Source organism: Caloenas nicobarica, chromosome 3 (assembly GCF_036013445.1).
Source record: "Caloenas nicobarica isolate bCalNic1 chromosome 3, bCalNic1.hap1, whole genome shotgun sequence".
In the NCBI taxonomy this organism is placed as follows: Eukaryota; Metazoa; Chordata; class Aves; order Columbiformes; family Columbidae; genus Caloenas; species Caloenas nicobarica.
The window spans coordinates 90140673-90158838 of NC_088247.1; the positions used below are offsets into that span (position 1 = coordinate 90140673).

Here is an 18166-nt window from a genome sequence, read left to right on the forward strand (position 1 = left end):
TTCAGCTACACACCTGAATCAAGGTGAAAAACACATTGTCTTCCATGTTATTCGGTCGTCTGTTGAAAGGCACCTGGCATCCCAAACATTTTGCAGATGCAATAGGCAAGAGAAATGAAGGCTCGAGGAAAGGAAACAGTTTTACCTGAGTGTATGGAAAGGTGAGAGACAAAGTAACTGAATGATACACTCAAATATTGGATTAGCAATTTAGAAGCCATGTTCCTCTCAGTCTGTATTTCTTCCCCCTGTTCACCTGCCCAACAGCTCCTAACTTTACTGTTTTTTCAATAGTGACTGGGGTTAAGTGAGGGAGAAAATAGAAAATATGTGTCTGCTCTGACCATCCAACTATCATCACTCTTTCTAAAGGGCAGAGGTGAACTGGAACAAGCAGCAGTGTCACTGGAAAAACAGACAGTGGATGTGTTGTGGACAGTGAAAAGAAACCTTTTAGAGTTTGGCATTAACAAGTTCTGTGTGTGCTCACAGAAGGACTTGTCCTAGATAGCTGTGCTGGCTCTAGTCACATGTGTCCTAGATGGTTCCATGTGTCTTTGGGCATGGTTAGTGACATTTCTTTCCTATCGTCAAGCAACATGCAGGGTGATTGCCATGAATGCTAGGTGACTTCATCTTCTTTAGAAAAGATTGTAAACAGTTGCTTGCTGGAGATAAACAGAGTAAGACAAAAAGATAAACTCTGTGGCACTCCTGTGGCAGACAGGAGGCTCAGTTACGCAAGATGAGCTCTTCTGCAGCTTTTCATGTTGCCTAAGGAATGTCAGGAGGAGGAAGAAAGGAAGCAAGGAAGGAGACAATCCAAATGACATAAATACTAGTGGCATAGGAATATGGGTGGATATAGTGCTGTTGGAACAAGGTAAGCTGGATGGGTGAGGAAATGTCCTTTTTTGGTATTCACAGCATATTGACTGTAAGCTGAACAGGGTTAATGCTATTTAGAATGGAAATGTGCACACAATTCTTCTGCGTAACACAGAGTCAAAAGTAGTAGGGACAATGCAGAGCTTGGATGATAACGAAACAATAGAGTATGTTGTGCTGCTGCTGCTTTGGATTTTTTGGGACAGTGTCAGATCGTGGGCTTCACCTGCCACAGGAATTACAGAGACCAGGCTAAATGAAGCAAAACCAACCAAACAAACAAAAAACCTCACCCTGTGGTCTGTTAGGTAAAATATTCCTGTGTCATAATCCAGTGAACTGGAAGCATGTATGGTTATATGTTACCATTATGAGAGGCTATTAGAACTCCTCAGTTGCATGCACCAGCTGGTAATTGATGAATATTCTCTTTTCATAAGTTATACAGTAGAATTCTTTTGTGGCAGGAGGATTATTGCCTGCACATCAATAGCTTCATTTCAGGGAGAAATGTAATGTTTGTTTTGCTCACTCTGCATAAATGTGCCTAAAAGGCTTGGATATAGGCTCCCTCCCCCAAACCCTGAGAATATTTGTGTAAATGCTGTTCATGGAGTCTGAGAAATGGAGCAGTGACCACATCTGTCTAGTGAATGGCTCAGTCCTATGGTCTGTCCTGTTTCAAAATTAGCATCTCTTGGCACATGGTTGGTTTTTGGAGGTGTAAACTGTCTGAAAAGCTTAAATGTTTTTTAGCTCCACTTCTAAATTGGTATTTCATCCTGCAGCAGATCAAACACATTTTGTATCTTTTAATGAAAGTGCTTTTTATTTATGCAACTTTGGCTGCTCTGAACTGAGACATAGCCAATAGGATGAACAGTGTGTTAATGAACAGGTAAAAGTTTTTTTGAAAGCCAAACTTCTCCTTAAAGTGAAGAAAAGTCAGCAAGTCTGTCATGGAAAAAAGGGAGAATGGTGATTTGGATGAGAGTGTGGTACAAATTCAGTGAGGATTGATTCTTGGCTGTGTTACAGGTTCCCCGTGTAACTGGGAACAGTGTGATTGTCTGCATCCCATTTTCCCTGTTTCTGGTGATCTCACTGAGAGACTGAAAAACCTAATATGTTAATTTCTTCAAGGACCTTTGACAGTGTAGAGTGCAAGGTGTTATGAGATTGTATTGTATTCAGCATTAATAGTAGATGTTGTGATAAATTGAGTCTTTTTTAAAAGTATCTGACGGGAGAAGAGTAACATTTGTGGGAAATGAAGCACAAGTGATAACTATCTGCCACCCTCCGAGCAAACAAAAACCCCACTTTGTTTACCGTGGCCAAAATATTCATGTGGAGAGCAAGGGTCGTGCACCTCAGTTTGAAACAGAACATGGACATGAGTCTGAATCCTGCACATCTTAGATGAATGTTTTACCAGCTAACCTGTTTTTCTGCAGAGTGTTGAGAGGTCTTCATCCAGAAGGAGAGAATCTTTATCCAGCAAGGCTTTAATCTCAATTGACATAAGTCATGTTAAAAGTTAAAGTTTCATTGAACTGGCATAAAAAACAAGCAAACAAACAAACAAATAAAAAAGAGACTTAGTATGAAAAATAACATATTTCGCTTTTTCTTAAAAGGTATTAGTTTCTTGTAATGCCTTGAACTCCATGATTTATATTTTCTGAACTCTATGTTATGATGCTGACCCTTCACACCAGTTAAAATAACCTGTCCCTCAGCTCTGTGAGGTACTAGAATGATGTGTGCAGACTGTTGAGAGGAAGAACCACACTAACCTTAATGTGGCTATTGCAAGAAAATGCAATTCTTTGTGATCCAAGTATAAACTTTAGCATGCAGTGTCTGGACAGGATACAGTGAACATGCTGGAACAGGAATCTATACTACAGTAGCCTAATTTCGTATTCTTCATCTGTGTTTTCACACTGTTTTTATTGATACAGAGAGGAGCTCAATGGATGGTATCATGGTTCCTCACCTAAGAAAGAATTTAAACTCACATTTTGCAGCATTGGGTATGTTGCTTGTTCCCATTCTGCTCTGACCAGCTCAAAGCAGTAAGGCCCGCTGGCTACAGGTCTGAAGAGATGGGTTTGAGAAGGAAGTCATGGTGCAAATGAATGGATGTCATCCCAATAACACCCATGCTTGTCATATGACATCTATAACATATGGTGTATTTGTTGTTGCATCTGTTCAAGTAGGAAGTGTTATTTTAGTTTGCATGTTAGAAGGCTTTGTGAGTCATCAGCCCTGGCAATTTGTCACGGGGCAGTGTGTGCAAGTAGTGGCAAAGTCCATGTAATGGCTGGACACCCAGGTATGCTGAGCATCTCCTGGTCCCAGGGAATTGGGATTTGTCTATGTTACATAAAAACAACCTGATATAAATAATGATGGAAATAAGAGACAGCTGGATTCAGCATCAGTTCAGTGTCTGTTCCGAACTTTGCCAGTGGTTTCCTGGATGAGTTTTAATTGTCGTGTCATCATATATGTCCCCCTGTCTCCATCTGCAGGAAAGAAGCATTGGAAAGTTGCTAATTTTTTGGACACATTTATTAATGCTTTGACATGCTCAGATTTTCAGAACACATTCTTGAGAACTGCTCAACGTTGTTTTGTGTCTGTTTGGTGCAGAGTAAAATACTAATGTGTCATCACTGGAAACTGAAATCCCATGCTCACTACAAAAGAGCTTCAGTGCAGAGAGTTACTGTTCAGGCTTCCCTTGTGCAGTTCTTTTCAAGACTGAAACCATCTTGAAAGAAGCACCCACTATGTAAACAGTGTCTTTCATTTTCACGGTCCGCTCAGCCATGAATATCTGGCATTTCCACACAATTTCTCTAACACTAGTGTTTGGTACTTCTTTCTACAAAGTTTTGCAACAAAGGCAGTAGTCTATAATTCTTGATTATGCCTGTTACGGCAGTCTTTGTGTCACAAATGCTTGTCCACTGACATAGCATCCACTAAAGGTCACTGCTCTCTAGAGAACAGCATGCCCAATGGATCAGGTCTCCCAGGAATCAGAAAAAGGCTTTCAAGATCAGCTGAGCTGTGCACACAATACTTTGTTTTATTTTGTTTCATTTTGGTTGGTTCAGATGGTCCAAATATTTGCAGAACTCCATTAAGTCCTATTTGGGATGAAGTCATAAGTTCCACTTTCCATCAAGGCATGGAGCCTGTCCAAATTAGTGTCAAAGCCTATATAATACCTTGGCTGTATGGCAGGCTTGTATAGTATCAAGATCCTGTTTTCACAGCAGTTACATAGTTGTTACTCCAGTGAAGAATGATATGGCCCCTTATAAAGTCCACAAGTTGACGTCTGTTTTTTAATGTAATATTTACACTATTCAAGGAGCTAAAAAAAGGCTTTACTTTAATAGATTCCTTCAGCTAATGTTTTCCCTTATACAGATGGGTTATTGTTTCCAGCTTTTAATACCTATGTGGCTTTGTACATTAGGGTCGTGTTTTTTGGTTTGGCACTTTTTTTTATTCCCCGTCTCTGTGTCTCCTGGAGCAGTGGAAGGGTTTTACCATTATCATCAAGTTGCCTTGCAGTTTTCTCTGAGGTTTTATTTGAGAGTTAAAACCCTGAATACATTAAAAACCAAACCAAACAAAAGCCCCCAGCACCCTGTTGTTACGCTCCCCCGCCCCCCCGCCCCCACCCCAGCCAAATTGCTTTCTGTTTTTAACTTATATTCTCCTCTCTGAAAGGAAACATGGCACAGTAATTTCTTATCACGGGCAGAACTCACTTTAAGCAATGAAATGTTTTTGGTTTTTTTCTGTTTTGTGTTCGAGTTTGTTTCCCAATTACTCTGGTGCTACAGGTGTCAACTTGTCTCTCTTTTGAAAATGTTGCCCAGGTATATTGCTATAAATAACACTATGCCGCCTAATTATTTCATAGGGCTGGATAAACATCTATATGTTCATCCTGAGTATAAGTAGCTTGCTTGGGCTTCGTAATGCTTCATAATGGAAATGGAGTGCCAGGTTTTAAGTACATGATCAGATTTGTTCTGTAGAAGTAAAACACACTTTGACAGCCATAAAATTCTAGTCCGAACAGGGAATGTGGACAACCATTGAAACTAGATGGACTTTTCTGCTTAACATGCTCTGGGCCAAAACAACTTCAGAAAGTAGAGATTGCATAGTGGACTATCTGCTAAAACTTTTTAAACCTCAGCAATGTACAGCTTCAGTCTAAGCTTTAGTTCAGGAAAAAAGCTGACACTTGCTGTGTTCCATTGAAACCAGTTTTCTCTCAATTCTGATTAAAAACAAACCAAAACATAGGACTTACAGAGTCAGACCAATTTTTAGTGGACAGAGAATGGCAAAAAGCAGGATATACCAAGCACCTTATTTGCCAAGCTAACCATATATACAGATATACTTTAGGGGATCAGAGTTTTCTTCTCCTTGGTTCTGATTGTGAAATTTCTAATGATTTGGGTTCAAATAGGGAATTATTCAGAATTCTAATTTTTTTAGTGTATCTATCCTGATGTTCTTCAACCTGCATGTCTAAACTAGACATCTGGAAGGGCTGGTCGCAGCATTCCAACATTTATACTTCCCCCCCAATAAAGAATTTTAAGGAAAATATGTAGCTCATTTTCAGATATAAAGGATGGATCCAGGCAGTCCTTAATTTTCATATGTTTATTTCTTTACTTGGAGACCGGAATAGAGGCAGGAGAAGTACAGGGAACATACATATTCTCTGTTCTGGCAGTGTTTTTGTCACCTGTATTCTGGAAACAATTACAGCTGTCACTTAGACTTTTATAATTCTACGCAGAGAAAAATTTCAGAAGGGCATGTGAGCACACCTTGCAGCTGCAATTGGTGGCTCAACCTTGTTCCCTGCAGAATGACCTTACTTCACTACCTCTAGAGTAGTTCCCCATCTCTATCGTTCACTTTGGGGATGATAAGATTATCTTATAAAAATAATACTGTATTTATCTGTTGTGTTTTAATTTATTTTTCCATCAGCAAGGTCATATATTGACTTTTGCACAGGAGTTTAAGGTCAGCTGAGTGTGGAACTGCTTTCAGGGCTATGATTGTAAACGGACCAGGGGTATGTAGGTGCCCTAGATATTATACACAGAAAAGGGCAGCAAAAGGCAGTCTGCCAATAACATGTGGTGTGGCAATTCTAACTGGCTATTGGTAGGGAGTTGCGTATTTCTGTAATCTGCCATTTGACAAGGATTTGAGTCCATCAGATTCCTGCTGATTGTGGCCAGGAAGGGAAAGTAAGGAAAAGCACCAGAACTTCTCACTTAATTTGAGAAAGGTCACCTTGTTCTTAATTTACCATTTATTATTGTGAGGTAGTTGGTGCATAGCAACTGTGGATGTAAAAGTTATCTCTTGCCACTTGGTCAGCCTCTCATACTTTTCATACAGCAGTAGTATATGCCACTTTGTTTAAATCCTCTCTTCTTAATTGTTCAGTTGGCTGCAAGGGCTGAATAAACTGTTGTGGTCTGTGCAGGATCTGTCCATATTGCAATCCTTTGCTAGATGGGAACAAAGCTGTTTTGTCGGTATCAAGAATGGAGATACTCCTTTAGTTTGCATGTTGAAAGACCAGTGGAACAAAGAGTGGGGAAGGAAAGATCCAAGTCTCAGTCATTATTTTGTTTTTAATTCTAAATATAAAGGTTTTTTTATTTGTGCAGAATTGTTGCCATGTGTTGGTATGTAGCCCGGCAGGAACTTGTCAGGTATTAAGGTGTTTTCTGCATGTGGCTCAGCAGGGAACATGTAGAGCTATTTCTCCTCTCTAAATGAAACAGTTCTGGAATAGCTGAGGTACTCTGATACACATACACTTTTGATGTTGTTCTGTTTATCTTCCAGAGTAACTTTTCTAGTATGAGTAAGCATTCATACACAGACAACATTGGTGAAATCCACACAGTCTTACACATCTTTGGACATCTTTAGGATGAATCAAGTGGTTCAATCTCTTATCACATGCTATGAGTCTTAATATGAGTTATTTGTAGTTTATAATGTGATATAAGGATCCTAGAAACCAATCCTCATTTTACTGGTGACAGTTACACCTATCTAGAAATAAACAGACTTATTAGAATGATATCTCATTTCCAATGAGCAGCCACAGAACAGGAGAGAATTGGTTCCTGAGTAGGCATGGTTCTTCTTTTAGAAACTGAGCTTGGTTGAGCTTAGTCTAGTGAAGAAGATTTCAGGTGGTTTACTTGGGAGGTAGGGACAGAAGGATTAATACCGCTCCTACTGGAACTGAGGAGATGCTGTTCGGTTCCTTTGTGCTTAACTATGGAATGGAATAGAACAGAATAGAATAATAGTATAGCTCAGAGGGGACCAGTTCTAGTCCAACTGCCTGAACACTTCAGGGCTGTCCAAAATCTAAAGCATGTTATTAATATTAAGGGTGTTGTCCAAATGCCTCCTAAACACTGACAGGCTTGGAGAATTGACCACCTCTCTAGGAGGCTTATTCCAGTGTTCGACCACCTCCTCAGTAAACAAATGCTTCCTAATGTCCAGTCTAAACCTCTTCTCAGTTTATCACATCAAAATGAGGCAGTCTTTTAGCTTCTTTTCAGGTTCCTTGACTTGATTTTTTTTTTCTCTCCATAAAAGATGTTAAATGCCTTTGTTGGTGAATCCCACCATCACTCTAGCAGTAGAGACGCAAAATAATCTATAAGATCTGTCATACAAAGCTACAAAATGTAGATCTGTTACCTGTAAATGAGCTGGCCTTCTACTTGGAAACTTAGTATGTTTAAGGGACTGTGGTTTACTGCTCGGATGCCAAAGATAACTGTGTCTCCATCCAAACTTTGTTATTCTGTGTTTAATAACCTTAGCTGAAGTGGGTTGTTTTTATCTGACACACCACAGTGATAGTGCTGTCATGGAGGCACCCCAAAATCAGTAGGCAGACAACAGGGTCCAAAACAAACTTTATTCTGGCTGGAAAAGTACAGCCAATAAACCGACTAGAAATAGGGTTTATACAATTAGTTAGCACTCCGATAACATAAGATACAGGTTCGGATATCAAGTTGAGGAGATTATTGGGGATCCACAGCATGCATACATGCATTCACAAGAAACAAAACCAGAGCCCTCTGCCCCATTTTGCCCACAAGAGATAAACACTCGCCTGTTGTGGCAAGGACTTTACACTTGCCTGTTTTGGCAAGGACTTTACACTCGCCTGTTTTGGCAAGGACTTATTCAAGGATATATTCAGTAATTTATCACTCACCCAAACGAGGAGGTGAGGCACTCCCAGTCCCAGGAAGTTACCTTAGGTGGTGTCTCTGTCTAAGGGGAGGGCTCCGGAGGGCTCTGCAGACCTGCTGCTCCGAGAAGACCACACAAAAGGAGTCCTCGGCGGGAACCCCGTTTTATAGTCTGTTCAGATCTGGCTGTGGGCATTCCAAAAGCTTCTCAGCTTCTCTGGGCCCCTCATCTGGGCTGTGGGCACTCTGGGCCCCTCCTCTGCTAACGACCCTGGTCAACCGACTCTGGGGTCCCCACAAAGAGAGCCATTAACTGCCCCATTGAAGGCCCCAGTTCTGAGAGGGGGATGTGCAACTGCCACACCAATTCTCAGGGCGTGGTGGGAGGAAGTGCAACTGCCACAAGTGCAAACTGGCTGAAGGAAAGCCAGAGAGTTGTGGTCAATGAGGCAGAGTCTGGTTGGAGGCCTGTATCTAGTGGAGTGCCTCAAGGGTCAGTTCTGGGACCAGTATTATTCAATATATTCATCAACAACTTGGATGAGGGAATTGAGTGTACTATCAGCAAGTTTGCTGATGACAGCAAACTGGGAGGAGTGGCTGACACGCCAGAAGGCTGTGCTGCCATCCAGCGAGATCTGGACAGGCTGGAGGGTTGGGCGGGGAAAAATTTAATGAAATATAACAAGGGCAAATGTAGAGTCTTACATCTGGGCAGGAACAACCCCAGGTTCCAGTATAGGTTGGGGAATGACCTATTAGAGAGCAGTGTAGGGGAAAGGGACCTGGGGGTCCTGGTGGACAGCAGGATGACCATGAGCCAGCACTGTGCCCTTGTGGCCAAGAAGGCCAATGGCATCCTGGGGTGTATTAGAAGGGGGGTGGTTAGTAGGTCGAGAGAGGTTCTCCTTCCCCTCTACTCTGCCCTGGTGAGACCTCATCTGGAATATTGTGTCCAGTTCTGGGCCCCTCAGTTCAAGAAGGACAGGGAACTGCTTGAGGGAGTCCAGCGCAGGGCAACGAAGATGATGAAGGGAGTGGAGCATCTCCCTTATGAGGAAAGGCTGAGGGAGCTGGGTCTCTTTAGCTTGGAGAAGAGGAGACCGAGGGGTGACCTCATTAATGTTTATAAATACATAAAGGGTGGGTGTCAAGAGGATGGAGCCAGGCTCTTCTCGGTGACAACCAAGAGTAAGACAAGGGGTAGTGGGTTCAAGCTGGAACGCAAGAGGTTCCACTTAAATTTGAGAAGAAGCTTCTTCTCAGTGAGGGTGATGGAACACTGGAACAGGCTGCCCAGGGAGGTTGTGGAGTCTCCTTCTCTGGAGATATTCAAAACCCGCCTGGATGCCTTCCTGTGTAACTTCACCTAAGTGTTCCTGCTCTGGCAGGGGGATTGGACTCTTTTGAGGTCCCTTCCAATCCCTAACATTCTGTGACTCTGTGATTCTGTGAGGTGTTTTTAATAAATGCTATAAAAGGCATCTATGTACATTATACAAGAATATGGGAGGAGATTCCACAATAAAGAACAGCACAGCGAAGAATCCCAAGTGGTTCTACAGTGCATTTCATCCTGTAAAGTCTGCTTGTGTAACGTTATTTTAACTTTCTGTTTCAGGAACAAGAAGATCCTAATAAGCTTGCTACCAGCTGGCCAGATTACTACATTGACCGCATCAATTCCATGGCAGCAGTAAGTTACCTTTCCTGCAAAGCAGAGATGATTTCCTACCATAGAGATGTGTTTCTTTAGGAAGAAGTACCCAAAGGAGAAGAATGTTAGCCCAAGTGAATGACTGATTTAAAACAGGACTTCCGAAAGGAGTATGTGTATTAAGAAAGAGCCCTGCCCTAACAGAAAAATAGATTAGAAAGAACCATAAACATTTCCAGTTTTTATTTCTGCAATACTGGACACTGAAGGTAATCAAATTGCATCCTGGAATGAAAATTAAGAGCTGGACTGATGAAATTGATGATTAAAATTATTAACATGCCAGCTGTGAAGCTTATCCCAAAGTATAGCCCTGATCCCTAGATCTCTGCTCATTGGCACTGGTCCTGAAAAGAAGAGACAAAATTGGCTGTGTGTCTTTTTTGAATTACTGTACAATTCAGCTGGCTTTAAACTGCAGTAGGCCATAATGATCTTGAAGAGACTGTCATGCTCTTAAGTGTTGTTGGAGCACAATGGTAGTTCAGCTATGACCCCTGTTTTGGAAATTTTGAGGAAAGTTAAGGTAAAACTAGCTTTCAGTGCATGCACACACACATACTTATGTCTTGGCAGGGCTAGCCAGTCTGAAACACTGACGGTTGAAATTCTCTTTTTCTAGAACTGTACTTTTAATTGCAGTTAGTGTTTTTGGAGGCCTGTGTGTCATTCGGGCCATGTAGAGGTGAAATAATTCAGTTTTCCAAGAACAGTCTTAACTGTAGCCTGTAAGTGAGGACTATACAAAATCATGGACAAGGAGGAACCAAGACCCCTATTTATCCCTTAAGAATAGAACAAGAGAATATTTGGTGAATCAGAAAAACAACTATTTGAAAACTAGGTAAAGTTTTGGTTTGTTGTCTGGTTTCAAATCAATTCTAACTAATCTACAAAATAACACTGGGGTTGTTTGTTTAGTAGAAGAATTAAAGAAAAGGTAGTTGTTTATGTAAGATAATACTTACTTATATGAGATCAGATAAACAGAGGAACATAGGGCTGTAACACCTTAGACATCAGATACAAGCCAACAAGATATTTGAGGAAAACTTTATTTAATTGTCCTTGTTCAATAGCTGTATAATATGTCTCTTCCTCTGATGTACCAGTAGAGCAGGTCACCAGCAGAAGTAGAAGTGATTGTAGGGTTCTGTTCCTAGCATCCCAGGTAGCACACCTTGTTTATTTACTTATGCTTTTGTGTTTGATTTCTAAAGGCTTTTCTTCATCTTTTGTGTCATGGTTATGAGCTATAAAATAATTTCATAAAAATAATGCCTAAGTGGATGTTTAATGTGTCAATACTGGTGCATTCTGCATGATAAAATATGTCTTGCTCAGTGAAGAAAAAAAAAAAACCAAGATTTACAAGCTATTATAAGTTACTGTAAGAGGATAAAATAAAAGCTGCTTTCTACTCTGAGTCATGAATAACCAAAATGATCACCTTCCTTCATGCCAGATTTTCTTGGGGCAAAGTAATGGAACAGAAAGAATATGGACTTGTTTTGAGAAAAGAGATTGAGATTTTGTGACTGGCATGGTACTATGCTTTTATTTCCTGACTGAACAAATTTGCTCTACAAGGTCCATTAAGGAAAAATATTAGTATGAAGCCTTGCAGTGTCACTGAGCCAAATACTTCTGGTAGGATTTGATCCAAGGCTTCTTGAATCTACTGAAAATTTTTCCATTGATTTCAGTGACTTTTGGATTAGTCTTTAAATGATCTTGATGTAAACCTGGAGTGAGTATGTACACACCACTATTGTAAATCTGGAGCAGTTCCATGGAATGAGACTATATTTTGGCCTATGTTTCTAATTTTAAACACGTTTTAAGAGCGCCAATAAACACCAGCCCTATAATGTTGTTTGCATCCCTCAGCAATGAATGATTTGTAAGTTTTTATTTGGCTTTAAGCCTTATGATTTGCTCTTATGCTTGAAGTATTAAGAAGACACACTGGGGTTAAAACCCCTGCTTCTGATTTACCACTTAGTTGCTTCACTTTTATGCAGGTGAAACTTAGTTGACTTGATTTCACAGGAATTGTATCAGTGGAAAACTGGAGTAATACAGATGAGAACCAGCTCAAACACACTTTAAAAGACATGTTCTATTCATTATTATTTAGACCTCTGAGATTCTTAACTTCCAAATGGTTATTTTGGGTCCCTTATAACTTCACTCCTAAATGTAGTGGTAGAGTTTTTACTTACTTTTTTTTTTTTTAAACTACATCCAAGTGGAGTTGGCTCAGAAGTGGTGAAAGAAAAATGTTTCATGTTGCTTCTTGACACTGTGTATTCTATTTCAGTTTGTGTCTCTTAGGCACTATCAGGTATTGCAATATTTTAATTATAAATACTGCAAGAAGTATTAGATTTGAAATGGTAGCAATAATCACAGAAGTGTTAGTTTAAAATGCCTTAAGTCCTGTTTTTTAAATAAAATTTAATCTTTGCATCTCCTGTGAATTAACTGCTTAAGAATCTTTTTACGTGTGGTTTGCACATCTTTTTCTATATCCTTTTGTTTAATTATAAAGTTCTTTTCTTATATATTAGCTTGGCAAAAATGTTCTCACTATCATCTGATGAAATAGATATCCTGCTGATATAATTAAATATCTTCCTGTGCATTTCAGCAGGCCAAGGCCCCTGTGCACAAGGATCATTTTCTCAGAAGACCCACTGCAGTGTTACCCATCATATCTGCCCGTCGTAGATTTTGCTGGAGAGCAATGTGGTGATTCCTGACAAGTTTGACATTCCCTACTTGTAACCTTAGATCACTATGTTAGGAAGCACTTCAGGTCACAGATTCTTGATCCCATTCAAAAAGCCATACATTTTAGGCACAGTTCTGTTCCCACAACTGTTTCTGTTGCTATGACTTTTTAGATTTTAACAGGTTTTAGACCCAATTCTCACAAGAGTGTATGACAGTAAAACTGGATCTCTTCACTACTCTGCAGTGTGCAGTTCCTGTGGAGGGACTGTCCCATCCTTCAGGAAGCCTCACTGAAAGGAAGGGGCCAAGCATATCATTCGAAGAGTTTCTTCTAGACCAGTCCTCAACAGAAAGGGACAGCTGCTAGTGACGTCTCATTTAGAAAGAGGAGCCTCCAAATTTGCCCAGTCCTCCGATGCCTACGTGCTATAGATAATACTGGTGATTGTGGACAGGTTGCATGCCCACAATCAAAGACCACTTCCATTAACCAGGTCATTGTCATCTTCTGTCCAGTTCTGGGCCCCTCAGTTCAAGAAGGACAGGGAACTGCTTGAGGGAGTCCAGCGCAGGGCCACGAAGATGATGAAGGGAGTGGAGCATCTCCCTTATGAGGAAAGGCCGAGGGAGCTGGGTCTCTTTAGCTTGGAGAAGAGGAGACTGAGGGGTGACCTCATTAATGTTTATAAATATATAAAGAGTGAGTGTCACGAGGATGGAGCCAGGCTCTTCTCGGTGACAACCAACAGTAAGACAAGGGGTAATGGGTTCAAGCTGGAACACAAGAGGTTCCACTTAAATTTGAGAAGAAACTTCTTCACAGTGAGGGTGACGGAACACTGGAACAGGCTGCCCAGGGAGGTTGTGGAGTCTCCTCCTCTGGAGATATTCAAAACCCACCTGGATGTCTTCCTGTGTAACCTCATCCAGGTGTTCCTGCTCTGGCAGGGGGATTGGACTAGATGATCTTTTAAGGTCCCTTCCAATCCCTAGCGTTCTGTGATTCTGTTGATTCATCAACACACAAAATTTCTTTTCTCAAAAATGCAGCAGCTGGTTTGTTAATATCAGATGTAAAGATACCTTCCTGTGCTTCTCCTGCCCTCCTCGCCCCATGATACTGTCTGCTTGGCAGCACAAATAAACACAACCCTCATGTTACTGGGGAGGAAAACTTATGACAGCACTGTGTTGCTTTTATGAGCCTGGCTGTGAATGTGTTTCCACAGAGAGACTTTCAGGTGAACAGTAGTTGCAGATCCAGCTTTTCTGGAGAGATGGCTCGGTCAACAGAATGAGACACAGGGGTCAAAATTAATAAATACAGCTGTATCCAAGCACTTTTCCTTGACTCAGAAAGCATTTGTTCAGGGCACAGCAGCTACACAGGGCATTAAAAATATATATCTTTCAGCAGAATTTATCAGGTGGATGACAAATTTCTCTTCCATCTGGGTTGGGTGACATCTGTGTTACTTTAAACTTATTTGTTTAAAGTTCAGGTTTTTTGCATTATATTTATTCATGGTTTACTATTCATAGTTTATTCTCTTAGTTCAGCCTTAATGTAGTTATAGATGTGATGAATCTAGAATTTCAACTGACTTGTTTGCTTTGAAGAAATCTTTTAAAGTAGTATTGTCCAGGTATGACATAGGAGGCATTCAATATAATATTTTTTGTACTAAATTTTGATTGTCATTTTACTTGTATTTGTTTATGAGGTGGAAGTGATTTCAATAATGATGACACGTTGTTAGCTATGATTTTATACAAGATCTAAAGAAAGATCTTGGACTATAATGAAAATCAGGATATTGAGGTTATTTTTTCACTATTCTATTTGCTTCTTTCTTTCATTTCATTTGTGTGAGGCTGTTAAGTAAAACTAGGTCCATCATACTGTCTATTGCTGATGTTAGTTCATGCCCCTTTTTCCTTTTTCTTGTTTTCTCTCTCTTTCTCACACGTACTGTCATTATGGTCCTGTACTTTCTTTCCCAGCAGTTTAGGGAAATGATTAGCCATTAGGACAAGGTGTGGGAATTAATCTGTGCTTTTAAAAAACTAAAATATTTCATTTTAAATGGAGCCAAATTTTCAAAGTAGTTTCTTGGACTACCTGAAGTTTTACACATGAAATTCCATGTGAATGGTTGTTTTCACAAATTCGTGAATTTTTTCAAACTGACAAATCAAGTAACTGGATGCTACACTTTCCTGAATGATGCACTTAATCTGGAAAGCTTGAAATATGCAAAATATCCTTGTAAAAAAGAGCATTCTGCATACCACTTTTTAGGAACTAGGTACGCACCTGGCACTATTTTGCTACCTCTTCCTGGTGTGTTTGGTTAACTGTCAGTAACTGGCTACATCCTCAGCACAGCAGACGTTAGTCCTTGGGTGCAGTTGGTAGTTCAGGAAAGCAATTCATCAGTCAGCCACATTAATGTAATCCAGCCTCCAACAATGACAGTTCCCTCCCCTCTGTCTCCCAGGGACAATTATGTTTTCTATAACTCTTGCCGAGAAAGCTGTTTCATAATACAAACACGTGACCACTCTGTCTTTAGAGAGGGCATGAGGATTTAAGTTCCTGGCCACGCGCAGGAGTGAGAAATGAAGGGCTCTTGGCTGCCTGCAGCTTTAGAAAAGGGGTTTTTCTATGATCACCCTCTGTTGTAAAGGCAGGATTATTTGTATTTGTTTCATTTGGAAATGGTCCTTTTCACTCTGAAGAAAATACTGTTGAGCACCTTCCTACCATCCATTTGATTTCCCCCCACAATGGCTCAGAGGAGAAATTAAGCCGTTGGAGGAATGGGAGCCTTTCAAAGGAGCATTTATGGGCCAAAGGAAAGATGACCAGATGGGCTGTCACCCAAGAAAATACAAATCAAGCCCCAAATCACACCCCAGGACTCTGCCATTGAGATTCCATAATGCCTACTCAGGATTTCTGTTTATTTTTCAAAGATGGGGATCATATATGGCTTGGCTTAAGCATTTCAATTTATGTTTCTGGCTGTCGGAGGATGCTGGCAAAAGATAAAACATCATCAGCTCATTTTCCATCAGTAGCGCTCTGTCATTCCATTAGGGCAGGAAATAGCTTGCTCTGTTACTGAGTGAATTTGACTTTAGCGTGGATCAGAGAGAGGACCCCTAGAGTTAAACATATCTCCCTGTGCCAGCTGTTCAGCATAAGACAGCAACAGCCTGTAGCCAAATGACCACCCTCAGGATCCAACATGTGTTGGCACCACATGGTTTGCAAAAGCAAGCAACATGGGAGCACTTCCAAGGGAAGTGAGGTGTGTGGGGGGGGAGCTAAAGGAAGTTCCAGCAAGAGGAAGGTTTTCTTTGGTGCTTGCTGAATAGTAAAATAAAAACTTAAATATTTTGCTGTAAGGGATCATAATTGTATCTACTCAGATTCCACCACAGAAAAGTATAATATGAGATCCCCGGCAGATGATACTAGTTTAATTGGGTTATTCGTTTGAGAAGGGGTTCAGAGCTGCTTTCTACATACCACTGAGTGATACCTCCCAGAAGTCCTGCCAATAAGAGAGGCATTTGTCCTCTCTGTTGTACAATTAAAGCGATGAAGAAGACATAGCTATAGGCTAACAATTTCCAGCACTGAGTCTTGACTGCTTAAAATGTCACACATTGAAATTATGAGCCTGGATGGTATATGCGATGGGCACTACGGAGTCTTGTTTCTCATCACAAGGTTGCAGTGACACTGAGTGTAGATCTGGAACCACGATTTCCTGACATACCACTTTTTAAATGGTATTGTCTGACTTTGAGAACCTTATTTTTTGTGTGTATTCCACTAATTGTCTCTCACTCTAATTTAAAGTGACCCACAGCATCTTCAGTTCCAGTTGACTGCAAGCTGTAGTTATCTCAAGCTGTATACTGGGGGAAAATCTAGTGCTCTGTATGCTGTTAAAAAACAGGGACAGGGAGTTTACGACGCTCCAGCTTTTTGCAGTAAATGTTCCTAATTAGCAAGGACAAAGCGTATAGGGAAAATCAGTATCTTAAATCAGGTGATATACTTTGGGTAGGGGAGAAAAGTCAAACTGGTATGTACACAGACCGTAATTTAGGGTACTTGCAGGCTATTTAGTCACTTGAAGAAAAAGCTTTCATACTTTGAAACCTGACACGTCTTTTTTTTTTTTTTTTCTTTTTATTCCCCCCTCCCAAAATCCCTTCGGCCATGTCAGTCTAATAAAAGAAATTACATCTCCCTACAAACTTTGCCTCACATATCCATAGATCACCACAGCAGATCACTGTTCCAAATTAGGTACCATCTTCTGAGGGCATACTTGCAAGCATGATTTCTGGGGGGTAATCTGAGAACCCTATTTTAGCTGGTGTGGCAAAGCGCTATGCTGCTGCCATTCCACATGAGCAGCTTCATCTGGATTCAGTTTTGTAGCTGAGGCGCTGCTTTCCTGGTGAGAGGTCAGCAGGCACCTCTGCATGGGTTGATGGAATAGTTGTTTTTCATCATTCCCGGCTTGTCTCTTAGCTTCCAGGCAGCCCAAGCTTTCCTAATTGTCATTTTCGTTTCTGAACAGATGCAGACGCTGTACGCTTTCGATGAAGAAGAAACAGAAATGAAAAATAAAATAGTTGAAGACTTGAAGACAGCTCTGCGGACTCAGCCCATGAGGTAATGTTGTTTGCCTTTCATCACCATTCATTGACTCCCTATAGTCAGATGTGACATGGGAAAGAGTGGCAAGGACAGAAACCTCATTGTCTCACCTCACATAAGCCTCTCTGACATTTCAGACAATCCACAGAGAGCCCTGCAGTCCCTGGTCTGAACCTGGCTAGTCGGGAGGCATACTAATGCTGAGGCATATAGCTTCAGGAAAATGAAAGACACAGTTTGCCATGGAAAACCTATGATAGCTCTGTGCAAGCACAGCTAATGACTATGAAGATGAGATTTTTAGACTTCATAGTCCCCTGAACATCCCATGTAATTTGATTGATGTTGGGCAGAATCTCAGCCTCTACTCTGAACTTTGAATTCAGGCTTCCCCTTATCTTTAGTAATGTGAACTGTTTGGTACAAAGCAGCTAATCCATCTGACATCACCTGGTTTGGCATTCTTCCTGTTCTATGTGTAAATGTGGTGTACAGAAATATTAAGAGACTTTTTTGTGTACTGTGTCTTTGAAAGTAAGGTCATCTTTGTTTTTATGGGAACAAAGCTCTGAACAATAGCAACTGACTAGCATGGAAACTTTTCCCATTTAACACTTATAAGAGCATTGTGCAGAAGCAACAACTATAGTTAATTTCATCTCAGGAAACACTCAGTCAAAAAGCTTCTGACTGTCTTTGTATTGGGCCCAAAATAGGCCAAATGTGTTTGAATCTACATTATGCTGAAATTACATTTTAAGAGAGCTTCAATAATGCCTAATCAAACAAGGGGTTTTTTTGGGGGGAGCCTAACCAAACCAA

At 40.7% G+C, this 18166-nt stretch overlaps 1 protein-coding gene across 3 annotated transcripts in view; it reads left to right on the forward strand.

Moving 5' to 3' along the window:
* DAAM2 (dishevelled associated activator of morphogenesis 2) overlaps positions 1-18166 on the forward strand; it is a 211666-nt gene that overhangs the window by 118332 nt on the left and 75168 nt on the right. For all 3 annotated transcript variants that reach the window (XM_065630842.1, XM_065630840.1, XM_065630843.1), the window contains 2 exons: positions 9823-9897; positions 17265-17359. In XM_065630842.1, coding sequence (XP_065486914.1) covers positions 9823-9897; positions 17265-17359 — 170 coding nt within the window. The remainder of the gene's footprint in view (positions 1-9822; positions 9898-17264; positions 17360-18166) is intronic.